The 16,944-nt window shown below is 35.7% G+C and overlaps 1 protein-coding gene across 2 annotated transcripts; it reads left to right on the top strand.

Moving 5' to 3' along the window:
• Positions 1–3,541: 3,541 nt before the first annotated feature.
• Positions 3,542–16,882, top strand: LOC132622322 (factor of DNA methylation 3-like). Of its 2 annotated transcripts, XM_060336912.1 has the most exons (6): positions 3,542–3,726; positions 5,435–5,521; positions 5,638–6,405; positions 7,586–7,730; positions 16,142–16,357; positions 16,471–16,882. In XM_060336912.1, exons 2-6 carry the CDS (start codon positions 5,501–5,503, stop codon positions 16,656–16,658), a joined length of 1,338 nt encoding a protein of 445 aa, XP_060192895.1. In that variant the 5' UTR covers positions 3,542–3,726; positions 5,435–5,500; the 3' UTR covers positions 16,659–16,882. The 2 variants fall into 2 exon arrangements, with proteins under 2 accessions (XP_060192895.1, XP_060192894.1); XM_060336911.1 differs by lacking the exon at positions 5,435–5,521 and having other exon boundaries at positions 5,580–6,405.
• The last annotated feature ends 62 nt before the right edge of the window (positions 16,883–16,944 follow it).

The following is a 16,944-nucleotide window of genomic DNA, read 5'->3' as shown; positions in this document are numbered from 1 at the left end:
AAATCATTTAACCGCCATGACTTTTCCTAGATGCCCTCCGCCGCCGACCATCGAAATTTTTGAATACAGATCTGAAGTTTTTATTATTGGACAAGAGTAAAAATATTCATGTTCTCCAAGAGGTATTTTTTCTTATTAATGATTCACTTCACCAGATATGTATTTTACTTGCATTTTAAGTATATTTTTATCGTATTTTTCGATGAACTTCAGTTAATTTCCGTTTTTTCAATTCACCAGATTTATATTTTGCATACATTTTAAGTATTATTTTGTCGTATTTTTTATTATTTTAATTAGTCTATGTTTTGAACTTCAGTTAATTCCTATTTTTTCAATTCACCAAATCTGTATTTTGCATACATTTTACGTATATTTTTGTTGTATTTTTTATTATTTCAATTAGTTTGTGTTTTTAATTGTGTGTGATATATCTTTTCTACCTAATTTTTTACTTGTAAATTTATGTGATTTTGAATTTGTGTTTACTTTTTATCAAAGTATATTTTGTAGTATATATTCAGTGTATTTGAAGTGTATTTTTACAGCAAGTCACACACTGTTGTAGTGACAATCACAGTGCATTTGACATTGATATATTTGCATTATATTTATAGTATATTTTCAGTATATCTTGAATGTGTTGTTATTTATTGTGGTTAATTTGTTATTTTGTTATTTTTTCATGTTTTGTTAATGTAAAGTTTCAGTATATCTTGACGCATTCCAGTTGAAATTGATGCAAAGTTTCTCCGTATGAGATACGACGTAAATCGACAAGGCAACCCTGAATGCATTTATTGATAACGAGCAACCACCAATGCCTGCCAAGGCTACTGCTGATTATGATGCAGTGATTTTAGTAGATGTTGGAGCAGATTTGTAGACAGAACAGTTTATGTTTTAAGTTGTTTTTTTTTCTCCAATTTTTTTTTTTATGTATAACATCACTGTTGCGACATTATTTTTATGAAGATTTTAGAAGAAGTTTTATGTATTTTGGTAATGATCCCGCTTGTTGTATAGTCTAATCGTAGATTTGAATTGTGTTTTTATTACATTTATATTTTTCTTGTATAGTTACTGCTAAAAAATTACAAAGTGCATTTCAATATCAAGTTTGTATTTCCTACATGTTTTCACTATATTTTATTGATGAACCAGGAAGAGTTCTATGCATTTTCTCTATATATTCATGGTACACTTGAATTCATTATTGAACCATAAAATTCATTTTTCTGTACAATATACTTCAAAAATTAAAGAACAATTTTAATACTTCTAAATACATACAAAATACAAGTGAAATATATTGTAAATATATTCATTATGATTCAAATCTTACGGATCAATTAGAATACACTAAAAAATACAATCATAATAATACAGATAAAACACAGTGAATCAAAAGCCACCCTTAGGGATTAAAGTTTTTTTATGGAGTCAAGTTTTCCATCTTATTAAAGTTACTAAATAATATTCAATATCAGCTTATTGCACTCAATAACTAATATTTTTGATTTTTAATAATGTAATTTCATTGAATATTTTTAATAACGAACACAAAACCGATGGTCATAGCATCAGGAGACAATCTCAATTTGTCACTATGCAATTCAGTTGATGAACAAATCAAGCTTTGCATGATTTATGAAACATTAAAAAGAGATTTTTTTTTAGTTATATTTTGGGAAAAAATATAAAGAGAGTTTTTGAATTCAAATTTTATGTGAATGATTAGATGTTGAATGAGATATGTGATTAGATATGGAAGAGAATGAGATTTGCATGATTTATGGAACATTAAAAACAGATTTCTGTTTAGTTTGAAAAAGATTTTTCCCCCTTAAATAGAGGCATTATTTGCTCAATAGTTCCGTGTATTTAGTCTATATTTTGGCTATATTTATGCGACGCGTCCAGGACCTAAATATAGAAAAAACCAGCTACGAATTGTAAATAATGAACTTGTAGTTCTAGCTTGTTAGAAGCAGCTAAAAGGTAGTTATTTGTGAAAATTTTACTACATATTATGTGACATTATAAGCTTGTTTGGATTGTCTTATTTTAGGTGTTTTTAAGCACTTTTGTCATGTTTGAATAAGATAAAAATTAACACTTTTTTTATAAGCTAAAATACTAAGGATTGGCTTAGTTTATGCGTTTATTGGCTTTTAAGAACTTTTCTAGTTTTAATTTGTGGTGTTTGAGAAAAATAAAAAATACTTAAAAACACTTTTAGGCATAAAAAGTACAAAAATAAGTCAAAAGCGATAAGTTGAGTGGCTTATAAGCTACTTTTTAAAAGTTAATCCAAACGCCCTCTAAAAATAAGCCAAAAGTCAAAAGCCAAATTATGACTTATAGCTTATAAGCCATAAATTATGAGTTCATCCAAACATGCATTAGGAGCCCGTTTGAATTGATCAAACCAGCTTATACCTAAAACAAGTTTAAAAGTGCTTAAAATAAGCCAAAAGCAAGGAGTTGGAGAATCACAACTTTTTCTTTTTGGCTTAAAAGTTATTTTAGTTTGAACAATAATTTTACTCTCTTATGCCTTATATATTTTTATCTAATTCCAATATAAAAGTCTTAAAGTAGGATCTTTCTGTTATAAAATAAATATCATAAAGTAAATAACCTAAAATAAATGTATAGAGAGAGACTCATATATTTGTTTACCCCGAATTTGGTAAATCAATTGAATTTGTACGCGGGTATAGGATATGTGTTTGAATCTCGATATATTTGATGGATACAAGATTCGTATGGTTAAGATGTGAAGAAAACGACGATGCTTAGAGGACCACTGTGGATTTATACATCTACTAACATATAAGTATTATTTGTTTGAACAAGTAATAGAGATGAACACAATGATTCCGGACCAAAATCTAATATTGAGAGAGAGATTTGTATATATCTTCTAGTACAAAAATGTTGTTGATCTCAGGGAGCCAGCCCCTACAAAGGAGAGGGATGTGCTCTATTTATAGTGTGATCTCCACGGGTCTCATATGATGTGAGCTAATAAAATAATATCAACAAGGACAGCTCTGCACGGATTTGGTGGGATTAGACTGACGGCGCCGTCTGACACACGCATAGTTGGTAGCCGACCATGATGTGACACCACTGATGCGCTTCAGCAACGGTCATAACGGACCAACGGATACACGGGCAAACGGCTGTCCGGATCAACGGTGATGAACCCTCAGGAAGAGTCTCCGAACCATCGGTGGCATAGAGACTGGGCCAAAACGGACTAACGGCCAGGATTTCCCGGACTAACGGCCACGATTTCCCGGACCAACGGCCACAATCAGTTCGGACCAACGGCCACGATCAATTCGGCTATGGAGGAACCAGACCAGATGACGATATTCCCTCTTTTCCTTCGATCTCTGGTCTTACCAGTTCTAACATATGTCCGATTTTTATCGTATACAATATTATTTAATTTTGAACTGATATATAAATGCATATGTGAACGTCCTATTTATGGAAGAGAAGTAACTTGGTGGCCAAGTAATTAGCTCGGTCACCAAGCCACTAAACGATTCTGCGTATTAAACTTGGTTTCCAAGTTAAGGGACAACCATTAAATATTTATAACACTTTCCCCTTTTCTTCAGTTTATCACCGTAGCTCCTCCACTTCTCCTCTTCCTTTCCTTTGTCTTTGCATCAATCCTTAAAGAGATTTCACTTCTATTAGCTTGTGGTAAGTTTTATCCATCAATTTCTCTGCGATTTCAGTGGTATATATATATTAGTTTTGTGCCTTTTACTTTTTTATTTATTATTATTTCTGCCCCCTGTTTGGATGGTTGTTTTTCGTGGTTCATTAATGTTAAGTATGGTATGATACAGTATGATGTTGTATTATATTGTACTGTATTAATGAACACTATGTTTGGATAGACTGTATCGTTTGTTGTGGTTTAATAACATTTATATTGTTTGGTTTGACTATATGGTACTGTATAATAACTTATAGCTTTACTAAAATATATTTAACTCCTAATTAGAAATTAGTTTATATATATATCAATAAAACTCAGGTAAAGTATTAAACATGAACTTTAAAAAATAAGTAGATAGTGGGTGGGGGTGGTCATTGGGTGGGTGATGGGGTTGGTGGAGGGGTGAGTGGTGTGAGGTGGGTGGTTGTGGGATGAGGGTGGGGGTGAGTGGTTGTGGGGTGGGGTTGCGTGGTGGTGAGGGGTAGTGGGTGGTAGGGTGGGGTGGGTGCAAAGGGGTGGAGCGTTTAGTTGGGGGTGGGATGGGGATACGGTGGGGGTGGTAGCGTAAGGGTGAGGTATAATGGAGAAATGAAATAGGTAACTACGCAAAAATCACCAAATCCGTGGTTATAAAAATTGAACTTTTTCATGATTATATAACCACGAAATTACAATGGGTTTATAACACCATATCACATAATTTTAAGAACAATGGGTATGTTATTGTTGGATACAAACATGGTTTCATAGAAAACCATACATTAATGAACCACGGGAAACAACCATCCAAACAGGGTAAATCTCCAAATAGATTATGTCAAGGAGCAAATTTGAAAACATCAATTCTTGCTGAAACTCAAAATGAAACTACAAGAAAGGAGATCCGATATAACGCTCGACAAAAAAAGAATAACTTTTTCCATAGATCTGAAAGAAAAAATATACTAAATTGAATCAATCAGTTGCCATCAATGATAGAAGTTGAAAATGCACAAATCCTTCGGATAGATAGAGAAAACATAGTTCTAATCAAGTTCGAACCTAACAGAAGCTACAGTAAACCAATCAATCAACTACATAATTCCTCTGTCCATTCAGTCACAGTAAAGTAGACACATGCCAATGGATTCAATATTCAGTGGTTGTAGTGTTAATTTTAATTTGAATCAATTTAGAATTAAAGATCTTATAGTAATCAGCTTTTTTAGTGTTAACAACTGTAAGGGTATTTCAGTCATTTTGACAGAAAAAAGTGCTTAACAGCACTTGTGTACCAAACGCATCAACAACTTATTTTCAGTTTCAGCACTTTTATCCAAATACGTAACTGCTTATTTATAAAATAACTTTCAGCACTTATGCTTAAAAAATCACTTTTTTTAGCTAATCCAAACGGGCTCTAGGTTGTCCTTGATTTGGTTGTTACTTTTATCCATCTTGTAAATTTTGTCCATGTTGACTTTTACTCAACTACACTTTTATAAAAATTTGTGAAATTTTACTTATAGAAATTTAAAATCTAAGAGTTTCTTATGTAGTTACTGTTTTACATAGTTCGTAAAAAGGTTTTGAAATTTAATACTGAGAATGGCAATGGCCGGTTTGACCTATGAATGTCAAATTTGCACAAAGAATTTGGGCCAGAGGTGCTAATATCTTCTCTGATTTTTTATACATCTCTTACAGGCTTACACACGGCTAGATTTCCTTAATTGTGCCTGCCCTCGTGGTTTAGCTGTTAACAGCATTGGAATGAAAGTTGAAGGTCTTGAGGTGTGTCAATGCTGCTGGTCCTAATTTTTAACCACTTGATATCAAATATTATTAGCAGGTATATCTTCATTTCCTATGTGGTTTAGCTTCTGATGCATAGAATACCTGATTTACAGAAGGGGAGTGAATCAGTATCAAGTAAAATGGCTGAACTTGAGAAGGAGAAAGAAGCTGCATTGAGCAAGATAACTCAGCTTGAGAAGGAGAAAGAAGCTGCATTGAGCAAGATAACCCAGCTTGAGAAGGAAGGAGAAGCTGCACTTAGTAAGATAGTTGCGGTAAAGAAGAAGAAACAAGCTGCATTGTTTAAGATATACGAGCTTGAGAAGGAGCAAGAACGTACAGTGAATAAGGTAGCTTTGCTTGAGAGGGAGGGAAAAGCTGCATTCAGTAAGATAGCTGTGCTTGAGACGGAGAAACAAGCTGCATCAAGTATGATAGAGGAGCTTGAGGAGGAGAAAGAATTCACAGCCAGGAAGATAGATTTGCTTGAGAAGGAGCTAAAAACTAAGGAAGAGAAATTTGGAAAGTATAAGAATGCTCAGCTTCAAAAGGAGGAGGAGCTAAGAACCAAGTTCGAGGATTTGAAAACGCGTACAAATGCTGAGCATAAGATAGAGAAGGATGCTGCCATGAGTAAGATAGCTATGCTTGAGAAGGAGCTTGAAACTAAGGAAGTTAGAGCATATAAGCAAGCCGCAAGAGCTTTAAGGGAGATCCAAATTGAAGACAAAGAACCTAGGGAAAAGATGAAAGAGTTGACAATAACTATGCAAAAGCTCACTGAGGAAAGAAACTACTGGGAAACTTTAGCTAAGCAGCTTAAGGGCAAAGAAAGCGAGACTGCTCATGAGCTAGTAGAAGCTCAAAAAGAGATGATTAAGGTATAGGTCTTTCAAGAGTGTTTGAAGCATATGTTTTCTACAGCTACAACTTAAACATTACTCATTCAAAACTGCTAATTAGATCAGATATCAAGTTACTGTGGTCTCTTTCTAAGAAAATGTGCTTTCGATGCTCAGAATTAAGCCAACCTTCAGCATCTAAGCCGCCAACTTTCTGTCCTCTGTGTCCTCCCTTTCTCATTTATCTGCATATATATATGTGAAACTGGTGTCTACCATTCTGCTTAGAAAGCACTTTGAAAGCATTTGGTTTAGGATTTCATTCTAAAAAGTTCCATACATCGAAACTCCTAAATCATCATTGATAACGGACATAGCCTCATGTATTTCCCATGAACCATCTAACTCCGTTCTTTCTGAAACTTGGTTTAATTTGTATAAACTATGCATAAAGTAAATTCTACAGAACTGGTGATTTCTCAGGCATGTTGCTAGCGTTATTGTCAATTATCTGACAGTCTTCTTCAATTTTGCCAACGATTAAATTACTACTTGAGAAGAATTGATTTTTATTCTTTTTAGTATGTTTATGTAGTTGGATTGTAGTATATATTTAGAAATTGTTACCTGTTTTGACCTTCTACATATAAGTACATCAACACTCTGCAACAGGTGTACTTCATTACTGATGGGCATAAATTAGAGGTCCCAGATCAGAATTTTTATAGGTATTTGAGTGTAGAAAATGGTGGCTCGATAGGCACTAACAATTGCAAAATATCTGTTTATTGGCCTGTTACCCTACCACCATTTGTTTGTGAGAGAAATGTTTCCCCTTTTGCCTGCCTGTTGGATTCTTGTGTAAACCATTGAGGTAGAGATATATGCTTCTGTGCTCTATTCCTCACTTTAGATGGATGATGTGGTGGAAATACTTCTCACCAGTAGGAAAATGTGTAGCACGAAATATATGTATAAACTGTCACCACTATATGACTATGTTAAAATCAATAGGCCTATCTGTTTATCCAATGTGGGTTCTATTGATGACTATATTAGTGGAACACTTCTGGATTGTGTAGGTTTGCTGGATGTAACTTCTTCAGACACACGGATTACTAGTGTTTGTGGTCGTAGTTGATATGGAAAACACCTTACTCTTTCACTTTCCACGCTGAATTTATGAGCCAATGACACAGATGTTTTCTTTCTTTTCCAGGTTCTTTCTGACCATTACTCACATATACCGGGCAAAACCATGACTTATAAGCTTTGGAATTGCAAGGATGATAGGAAAGCTACGCTAACAGAAGCCATTTGTTTAATGGGGGAAAAACTGAAGGAGGCAAAGATCAAAGATACAGGTATGCTTTGAGTGTCTTATACTCTTATTTATGCTGCAACTGCTTTATTCTGTCTGGAACAGAGAAAACACGAGCGAAATTGAAGAATGATTGTCTCAATTACTTGATTCAAGTACATTAGAATACATTGGTATTTATATACAAGAGAAATAAGAGAGGAAATATCCTACACTAAATGTAAATCCTACAAAATATTCTCATAATATTCTACCACTAATGTTACATAATATTCTACACTTAATGTAGAATATCCTTAGTAATATTTCATATATTCAGAGTATCTCTTCATATTCACCATATCGAGAATATCTTAATGTAGATATTCTACAATCTATCCATTATGCTAACATCCCCCTCAAATTGATGCCGGTGGATCAACAAGCATCAATTTGCCTACTAGAAACTGATGATGTTGTTGTGTCATTGATTTTGTAAACACATCAGATATTTGAAGATCACTGGATACATGTGGAAGAGTAATAACTCTTCTATCTACAGCTTCTCTGATAAAATGACAGTCCACTTCAATATGCTTGGTTCTTTCGTGATAAACTGGATTGGTTGCCATTTGAATGGCACTTGTGTTGTCAGCATGGAGAGCAGTAGGACTAGATTGAGGAAATCCTATTTTTGCAAGTAAACCACGAAGCCAAATAATCTCGGAACAAGCAGTAGACATTGCTCGATATTCAGCCTCCATTGAAGATTTTGAAACGCGTTCTTGCTTCTTGCTCTTCCAAGATATCAAAGAATTTCCGAGAAACATGCACCATCCTGTGACGGAGCGGCGAGTATCAGAACAACTAGCCCAGTCAGAATCACTAAACGCTTTAAGCTGAATAGGAGAGCCACTAGGAAAGAATAATCCATGAGTAGATGTTCCTGAGAGATATCGAATGATGCGACGAACAACCACTAAATGTGATGACGGGGAGTCTGCATAAATTGACTGACTTGTTGAACGGCAAAAGAGATATCAGGCCTAGTAATAGTAAGATAATTTAGGCTCCCAACTAATTGTCGAAACAAAGTTGGATCAGGAATAAGATCTCCTTCATTACGGCGATACTTTACATTCAATTCCAATGGAGTATCAATAGAGGGTGATTCTTGAAGATCAGCCAAAGCAATCAAATCCTGAGTATATTTGTGCTGGTTTAAGAAAACACTTAAAGAATTATAATGAACTTCCAACCCCAAGAAATATGTTAGAGTACCAAGATCTTTCATATGAAAAGAATCCTTAAGTTGTTGTTGGAGGCTAGCGATTAATGAAGAATCAGTTCCTGTGATAATTGTCACGCCCCGAACCATGGCCTAGACGTAACACGGCACTCGGTGCCTGACTGCATGTGACCGAGCGAACCACATGGCTTGCTGAATCAGCATAATACATAACATAAGCGGAATATAACGTGAATGCATGATGAGCCTTTATAAAACATGGTAAGTCACAATACTAAATAAAATACTTGATTAAACATGAGTGAACCAAAATGGTTATACGACTCCAAATGTTTGACATGACATAACTGACTTGTCTAGTCTATGAAACCTCTATCATGAGTCTGTCTGGAAAACATACTTACTGGGACAAGGCCCCCAGCATACCTCAGATGCATAACTAATCATAAACAAAAATTAACTAAACCCCGAATGAGATGGGGCTCACCAATAAGCTGATACGTGCAGATCCTAATGAGCAGAGGCGTCGTCCTGTAAGTTCGTACCTGCATCGTGAAATGCAGGCCCCCGGGCAATAAAAAGGGGACGTCAGCACATTGAATGTACTGGTATGTATAGCAACTGAAAGAAATAACACGGGACATGGAATAACATGATGAGAATTGAAACTGCAAACCTGGACATGAACATGAGTGCATACATATACATATAAAAACACGGTAAAAATATCATAAGTAGGGAGAGCAATAACTTATAACCGATCCATGGTCTGGTGCTTGCGTCCCGCCAGCAGAACACTCAGTCCTTGCCAGGGAACATGAGATTTAATAAAATATGAAAGGATCCAGTCATTATGAGAGATCGTCCGGGACATGGGTGGAGCGATCCTCATCCTACGGTGGCTACGTAGTTTCAGGCTATCTGAAGCCCTCCTCGGTAATTAATGCAACTCCCAAAACATGAACATGAAAATAGTGGCACTTGCTGCCCATGGTATATCATGAATCATAACTTGCTTGTACATGGTTTCATAAAATAACTTGTCATAATCTTGCAAAAACATGTTTTTCGTTCATGAGTAATAACAATAGTTCGAAATCATATATATATATATATATATATACTTGTCTTGAAAACATGCTTGTAACTTGCTAGATGAAATCATAAAGTTTCATATAAACATAATGAGAACGCATGAGGAAGAATTCATGATTCACGGATTTAGCTAGGATTCCTAATAACCGTAATGGAAGATTAGGAATACAATAACGAATATGGATACAAACTTCATGTACATAAATACATAATTACGGGCTACCAATATTTAGGTTTAATGCCCTAGGATTTGAACTTCATGGATTTTACGAAACGGATCATGGGGAAGAATGTAGAGATTCCCACATGTGGATGGAAGTTCTACTTACCTTAACCTCCGCCTTTGAGCGTATCACAATGTACTTCAACCCCTTCAACTTCAATCTATAGCAATACAAGTCATAGGGATTCTATATTAGCAATCATATCCATATTTTGTTCATCTAAGCATTTTATCAAACACTTGGTGGGCATGAAGCTCCACAACCTTCATTAATGGTGATTTCTTCACCCAATTCCCATTCTATTACTTCTAGGTGATTCTACAATCTTAATTAGATGTAACTAACATCATCCTTCATCACCCATATGAATACAACAATCCCAAGTCAACAATCCAAAACTCTAGCATTGTTCATATAATTCTCTTTATCAAACCCATTTACTATTCTCCCAAGAACTCATCAATTCACAACTATAAATGTTCAGAGAGTAGAAACATTACCTTTTCGAAGTCCAATCCTCTTGAGTTCGGGTTCTAGGGTTTTCACCTCCAACTATAATGTTCCAATCATAACTCTATAGATTAGAAGGGTTTACTCAAGTTAGAACGAGATTAGGGACTTGGATTCAATCTAGAATCATGATAGAAACTTACCTTGGAAGATCTTGAGATTTGGGACTTGTTCTCTATGAGTTTAGAGAGTATTTTCGTGAATGGGGAGGCTGGGGAAATAACCCCAAGTCCTAAATATAGCTTAAAACGCGTAAACCCGACTTTTGACCCGAAAACGTACTTAACGGACCAAACGACGGTTCAAACGACGAACCGTCGATCAGATCGACGGAGCGTCAATCTGCTCCGTCGAATTGGTCAAATTTCCAGTGAACAATGCACAATCGACGGTTCAAAGGACGAACCGTCGATCAGATCGACGGAGCGTCGATCTGCTCCGTCGAATTGGTCAAATTTCCAGTGAACAATGCACAATCGACGGTTCAAAGGACGAACCGTCGATCAGATCGACGGAGCGTCGATCTGCTCCGTCGAATTGGTCAAATTTCCAGTGAACAATGCACAATCGACGGTTCAAAGGACGAACCGTCGATCAGATCGACGAACCGTCGATCAGATCGACGGAACGTCGATCTTCCCGTCGAAGTCACCCATTTTCCAGCGAAGACAGGCTTCAGTAAAATGGGCATAACTCTTTGCAAAGATGTCCGTTTGACCTCCATAATATACCGTTGGAAAGCTATTTCAAAGGGCTACAACTTTAATCAAGGATGTTTTCCCAAATTCCAAATTAATAATGGGGTTATAATCGTTGGAAGTATGTCCTTCTATAAACTCTCTTGCAAACATGCTCCGTAGAGTGGTTTTCAACTTTGCTTTGCCCAAAGACATTTCTTATGACTTAATTGGTTTTCAAAACACTTCCTATAACCCTCATATTGGTTCCATTATATTATCATCTTATGAGTCAAACTTTCGTCCGAAGTTACGAGGTGTTACAATAATGATGTCATCTGCATTTACCAAAAGAAGAACACAACCTGTAGATGTTTCCTGAGAAAAGAAAGACGAGTCATACTTACTTTGTTCAAAAGAGAATTGAAGCAAAGTAGATCGAAACTTGTCAAACCAAGCTCTGGGAGCTTGTTTTAATCCATACAAAGATCGCTTTAACTTGCAAACATCTGATGTGGGTGATGAAAACAAACCAGGTGGCGGTTTTATATAAATATCTTCTTTCAGATCACCGTGGAGAAAAGCATTTTTTACGTCCAGTTGATGAAGAGGCCAGTTTTGTGATGCAGCAATGGCAATAATAGTTCGCACCGTAGTCATTTTTGCTACTGGTGCAAAAGCCTCCACATAATCCACACCATACTCCTGTTTGTTACCAAGGACAACCAAGTGAGCTTTATACCTATCAAGAGTTCCATCAGAATGAAGTTTAATTGAATAAACCCATTTACATCCAATTGGCCGGACATTTGAAGGACATGAAACAATGTCCCAGTGTCATTTTCTTTAAGAGCCAAAAGTTCTTCCTCCATTGCTTTCTGCCAACATTCATGCTTGGAAGGTTGTGAGTAACAAGTTGGAACAGAAATGGTGGATAACGTAGAGGAAAAATCATACCAATTAGGAGTACTTCGCAGTCTAGTAGATCGTCGAGTAGGATCAAGAGAAGCAGGCCTTGAAGAAATCTCAGATTCTGGTTGTGGAGCAGTCTCAGGTGGCGGATCAGTTTCGGGAGGGGTAAAGCTGGCCAACGTCGTTCATACATAAATTCAGGTTTGAACCGCTTAGAAGAAGATGACAAATCCTCAAAAGTAGGAAGAATAGGAGAAATAGAAGATGACTCAACATGAGTAGGAAAGAAATATTGATTCTCAAAGAAAACAACATTTCTAGAAATACGAAATTTGTTAGAACTTGGATCATAGCAAATAAACCCTTTCTGAGAAGTACTATAACCTATAAAAGCACATTTAGTAGACTGAGCAGAAAGTTTATTGCGTTGAAAAGAAAGCAGATGTACAAAACAAACACAACCAAATGTATGAAAATTATGATAGCTAGGATTATGATGATAAAGGCAATAATATAGAGACTCAAGATTTAACATTTTAGATGGCAGCCTATTAATTAAATAGACAGCAATAGACAAAGCTTCGACCCAGTATTTGGATGGGATAGAGGACTCAATCAATAAAGTACGAGTGACATCTAAGAGATGACGATTTTTACGTTCAACAACCCCATTTTGCTGTGGCGTATATGAGCGAGAGCGTTGTGAGACAATTCCTTTCTTAAGCAAGAAATTATTGAATTCATGAAACATATATTCTCCACCAGAATTAGATCTTAATATTTTGATGCATGTAGAAAATTGATTCTCAATGTAAGCCAAAAATGTCTTGAATATGGAAAATACCTTAGATTTGAAACGGAGAAAACATACCCATGTAAACTGACTATAATCATCTATAAATGTCACAAAGTATTTGAAATGAGCATGAGAAGTAATTGGTGAATTGCCCCAAACATCACTATGAATGACATCAAAACATTTTGTAGCACGACCGCCAAAATTAAGAAAAGGAAGAGTTTTACTTTTGCCTAATTTACAAGTTGAACAATCAAAGGAAGCAGCTGAAAATTGATTTTTATTTCCCAATAAACCAGAATTCTATAAATGAGACAACACAATAGAATTTGGATGTCCTAGACGCTTATGCCAAACCTCAATCTTACTAGCAGTAGAAGTACAAGCAAAAGATAGAACAGGAGGAATGGAAAAATGTATAGGAAACAATCTTCCAACTTTAGGCCCCTTCGCGATTACCGTCCCCGACACCTGATCCTTGTAATCCCAAAGCCGAAAAGGCTGACACGATCATTTGTTGCACCATTTCAGCAGTAAGAATTTGTCCTGCAGAAGATGAGTTATCAGTAGTGGAACCATTTACCTCAGCTTGAAAAGCATTGACCCTACGATTTTGAGGGCGTGTGGGACACTCTTTGATAATATGTCCATGTTGTTTACAATAGTTACAAAACTCCTTGCCACAATTGCTAGCAATATGACCATATTGCTTGCAGCTATAGCATTGAGTTCTAGTCATATCCCTGCCCTTTCCTTTTCCTTGAGCAGCAAATGCAACAGTGACATCATTTGCTTGCTTGAAATCATTTTGTGTGACAAGACGCTGCTCTTCACGAAGTAATTACCTAAAACAAACATCCAAAGAGGGAGACGGGTCACGATTTATCAAGTTAGAGCGAACACTCTCAAAATCGTATCGCAATTTTATCAAAAATTGGTTTCGCTTGCTTTGCTCATGATCTGCTTGAATTATAGAGAGAGATTCAGCAGGTATTTTAGCATAAACAATATCAGTAAATTCAGCTCATAAATTCTGAAATCCAGAATAATAATCTTGAACAGAAAGACATCCTTGAGAGTAATTAGCAATTTCATGCTCTAGTTGAAATCTTCTAGCGCCATTGTCTTGATTGTAAACCTTTTGTAAATAATCCCACATGGCCTTTGCAGTCTTGTACGACCTGAGATTAAGAACAATAAGAGGGTCAATTAACCCTAAAATCCATGTCATCACCCAAGCATCCTTGACCTTCCACTGACCTAACTTTGTAAAATCAGTAGGAGCAGGATCACTTCCATCAATATGGCCCCATAATTCTTTTCCCGTGACAAAAAGTTGAAACTGAAATTCCCAAGCTGAATAATTTTTTCCAGTGAAACGAACATTGAAAGACTCAAATTGATGTGAAGTCATGTTTCTGAATAGAGAAAATCAAAAACACAGTGATACGAAAAAAATAGCTAGAATAACCAAGACCAAAACCAAAAGCCCGAGATTCTTAGGACTGCTTATTGACGAACAGTCAAGAGAACTAAACTTTCAAATTTTTTTTTTTTTTTTTTTGAAGGAACCACAAATGAAAGACACTATGAATCAAAATAATGAGAAGAAGTCTCTAATACCATGTCAGGAACAGAGAAAACACGAGAGAAATTGAAGAATGACTGTCTCAATTATTTGATTCCAATACACCAGAATACATTGATATTTGTATACAAGAGAAATAAGAGAGGAAAGGAAGTAAAATATCCCACACTAAATGTAAATCCTACAAAATATTCTTCATAATATTCTACCACTAATGTTACATAATATTCTACACTAAATGTAGAATATCCTTAATAATATTTCATATATTCATAGTATCTCTTAATATTCACCATATCGAGAATATCTTAATGTAGATATTCTACAATCTGTCCATTATGCTAACATATTCTTCTTCAGCTTGTAAGTTCAAGTCAACCTTGCTTTCAAGTGTTAAAGCTCAAACACCTGCAATGTGATTCGTTGAGGTCAATGAAGCATGTAATGATAGGCTCTGAGTGACTGTTTACTTGCCAGATAAGATTAAAAGTAACACCAAAACAGATTTTGTATATTAGAGTAAGTATCTAGTCTAGTAGTAAATAAGAAAAGTGTATTAAGCTTTGTATTGCGGGGAAGTTTGATTGTTCAAAGAGGGCTATTATACTATCATATCTTTTGCAAATAAGGACAAGGATTTTGGTGAAGGTTCTTCCCTCTCCCTCTGACGTATAAATGAGAACCTAAAATCACTTATTTTTAGATCATTATTATTCTCACAGTTCAAAATCTGCTTCTATCATAAAACTTCAACCTATCTAGGAGCAGAATTCTAGGCCAGAACGATCTACAGTTTAGATTGAGTTGGTTTCTCTTTGTTCTGATTGTACAACTGGAGGAAAAAAAAAACGAGTTAGAATTCTTACCCTATTGAACGTGTTGTATTTTGTTTGTTGTTTGATTGCCCTTATATATATATATATATATATGGGCAATTTTTTTTTTAATTGTCCGTTTTTATTGGATTACTACAGCGAAAGGGAGTACTATGTAATCAGATAGATCAATAGTACCGTGTTTAATATTTTCTTAATTGAAGACCCTCAAAGACCAGGTTTGGGTCCTAATAGAGACAAAAAAGGTAGGTAATTTATTCTCATCTGCCTAAGCTTTGGTGACCAAAGTTACAGCGGTAGTTGTACTAGTGAAAGGATGGAGATACTCAGTGGAATAGACTAGGTGCACGTAAGTGAACTGAACAGTCACCACCACCATAATCAATTTTTTTTTTTTTTTTTTTTTGAAATGTACATGTTAACTCCATTCCCTCCATGTATGTGAACATTTTAGGTGCCATCCAAGGGTATCTTTGAAAAGAAATAGTATGATTGATAATGCTTTTGAAAGATATGATGAGAAGTATGCATTGGTGAATAGAGATTATATGAAACATCTCTGTAATAAGTTACACTTTCTCCACTTAGGATTTGTCAAAGTGGATCAGTTGACGCCAGGAACGGAGGACATCAATCTAATTGTCAAGGTCCTAAATACTGCTATGGTGGTTAACAAGAATCAAAAGACCAGGCAGCAGTCCCGACGACCATACATATGTTCTCGACCACAAATCACACATTTAGCTGAGAGCCTTGTCGGAGATGAAACCGGAAGTATCTTATTCACTGCTCGTAATGAACAAGGTAATGTCAATCTTGTTCTTTTTCTCTTTTCTTTTTGCTGCCTTCATAAGTTCATTTTTTATGAACTGAGACCTATTGTTTGTGCTTATGATAGCTCTGGTTTTATTATGTAGTTGACTTGATGGAGCCAGGTAACGTCTTACTTCTTTATGGTGCGAAAATCCAAATGGATCGAGGTTCCATGAGGTTAGCTGTAGAGCATCGTGTACAAATCATAATCGCAGAACCTGCGGAATTTGCTGTAAATGAAGAAAACAATTTGTCTTTGGTTGAGTATGAGTTAGTAGATGTTGAAGAATGATGATGAAGAAAGAGTTCCACCTTAGACCTGCAGGATGACTCTGCCCTAAGAATGCCTTGGTGTATAGTTTTGGATTTTCTTGGCACAAATCACTTGGTTGCCCAAAAGGCTATTCGCTTGTAGCGTTTTATAAAGCTTCGAAATTGCATACTGTTCTCAGCAGCGTGCTTCCTTCATGATGTCACTCTTATATCACTCTTTTAATTCGAAAAGTTTTGGTGCCTTATGTGTGTCAAACGTAAATCAAAAGACTTCAGTCTTCGTTTTGTTTAATTTCAAATGTCAA

Source organism: Lycium barbarum, chromosome 12 (assembly GCF_019175385.1).
Source record: "Lycium barbarum isolate Lr01 chromosome 12, ASM1917538v2, whole genome shotgun sequence".
Lineage (NCBI taxonomy): Eukaryota > Viridiplantae > Streptophyta > Magnoliopsida > Solanales > Solanaceae > Lycium > Lycium barbarum.
Note: the sequence above shows the minus strand (reverse complement) of the source record. Positions and strands in the feature narration are given on the sequence as shown.

Excerpts from the sequence above, each read along its gene's own strand:
- LOC132622322 (XM_060336911.1), top strand. The coding sequence starts at position 5,614 with ATGCATAGAATACCTGATTTACAGAAGGGGAGTGAATCAGTATCAAGT. Across the intron at positions 7,731-16,141 it reads GGCAAAGATCAAAGATACAG|GATTTGTCAAAGTGGATCAG; the intron begins GTATGCTTTGAG and ends TTCTCCACTTAG. Across the intron at positions 16,358-16,470 it reads CACTGCTCGTAATGAACAAG|TTGACTTGATGGAGCCAGGT; the intron begins GTAATGTCAATC and ends TTTATTATGTAG.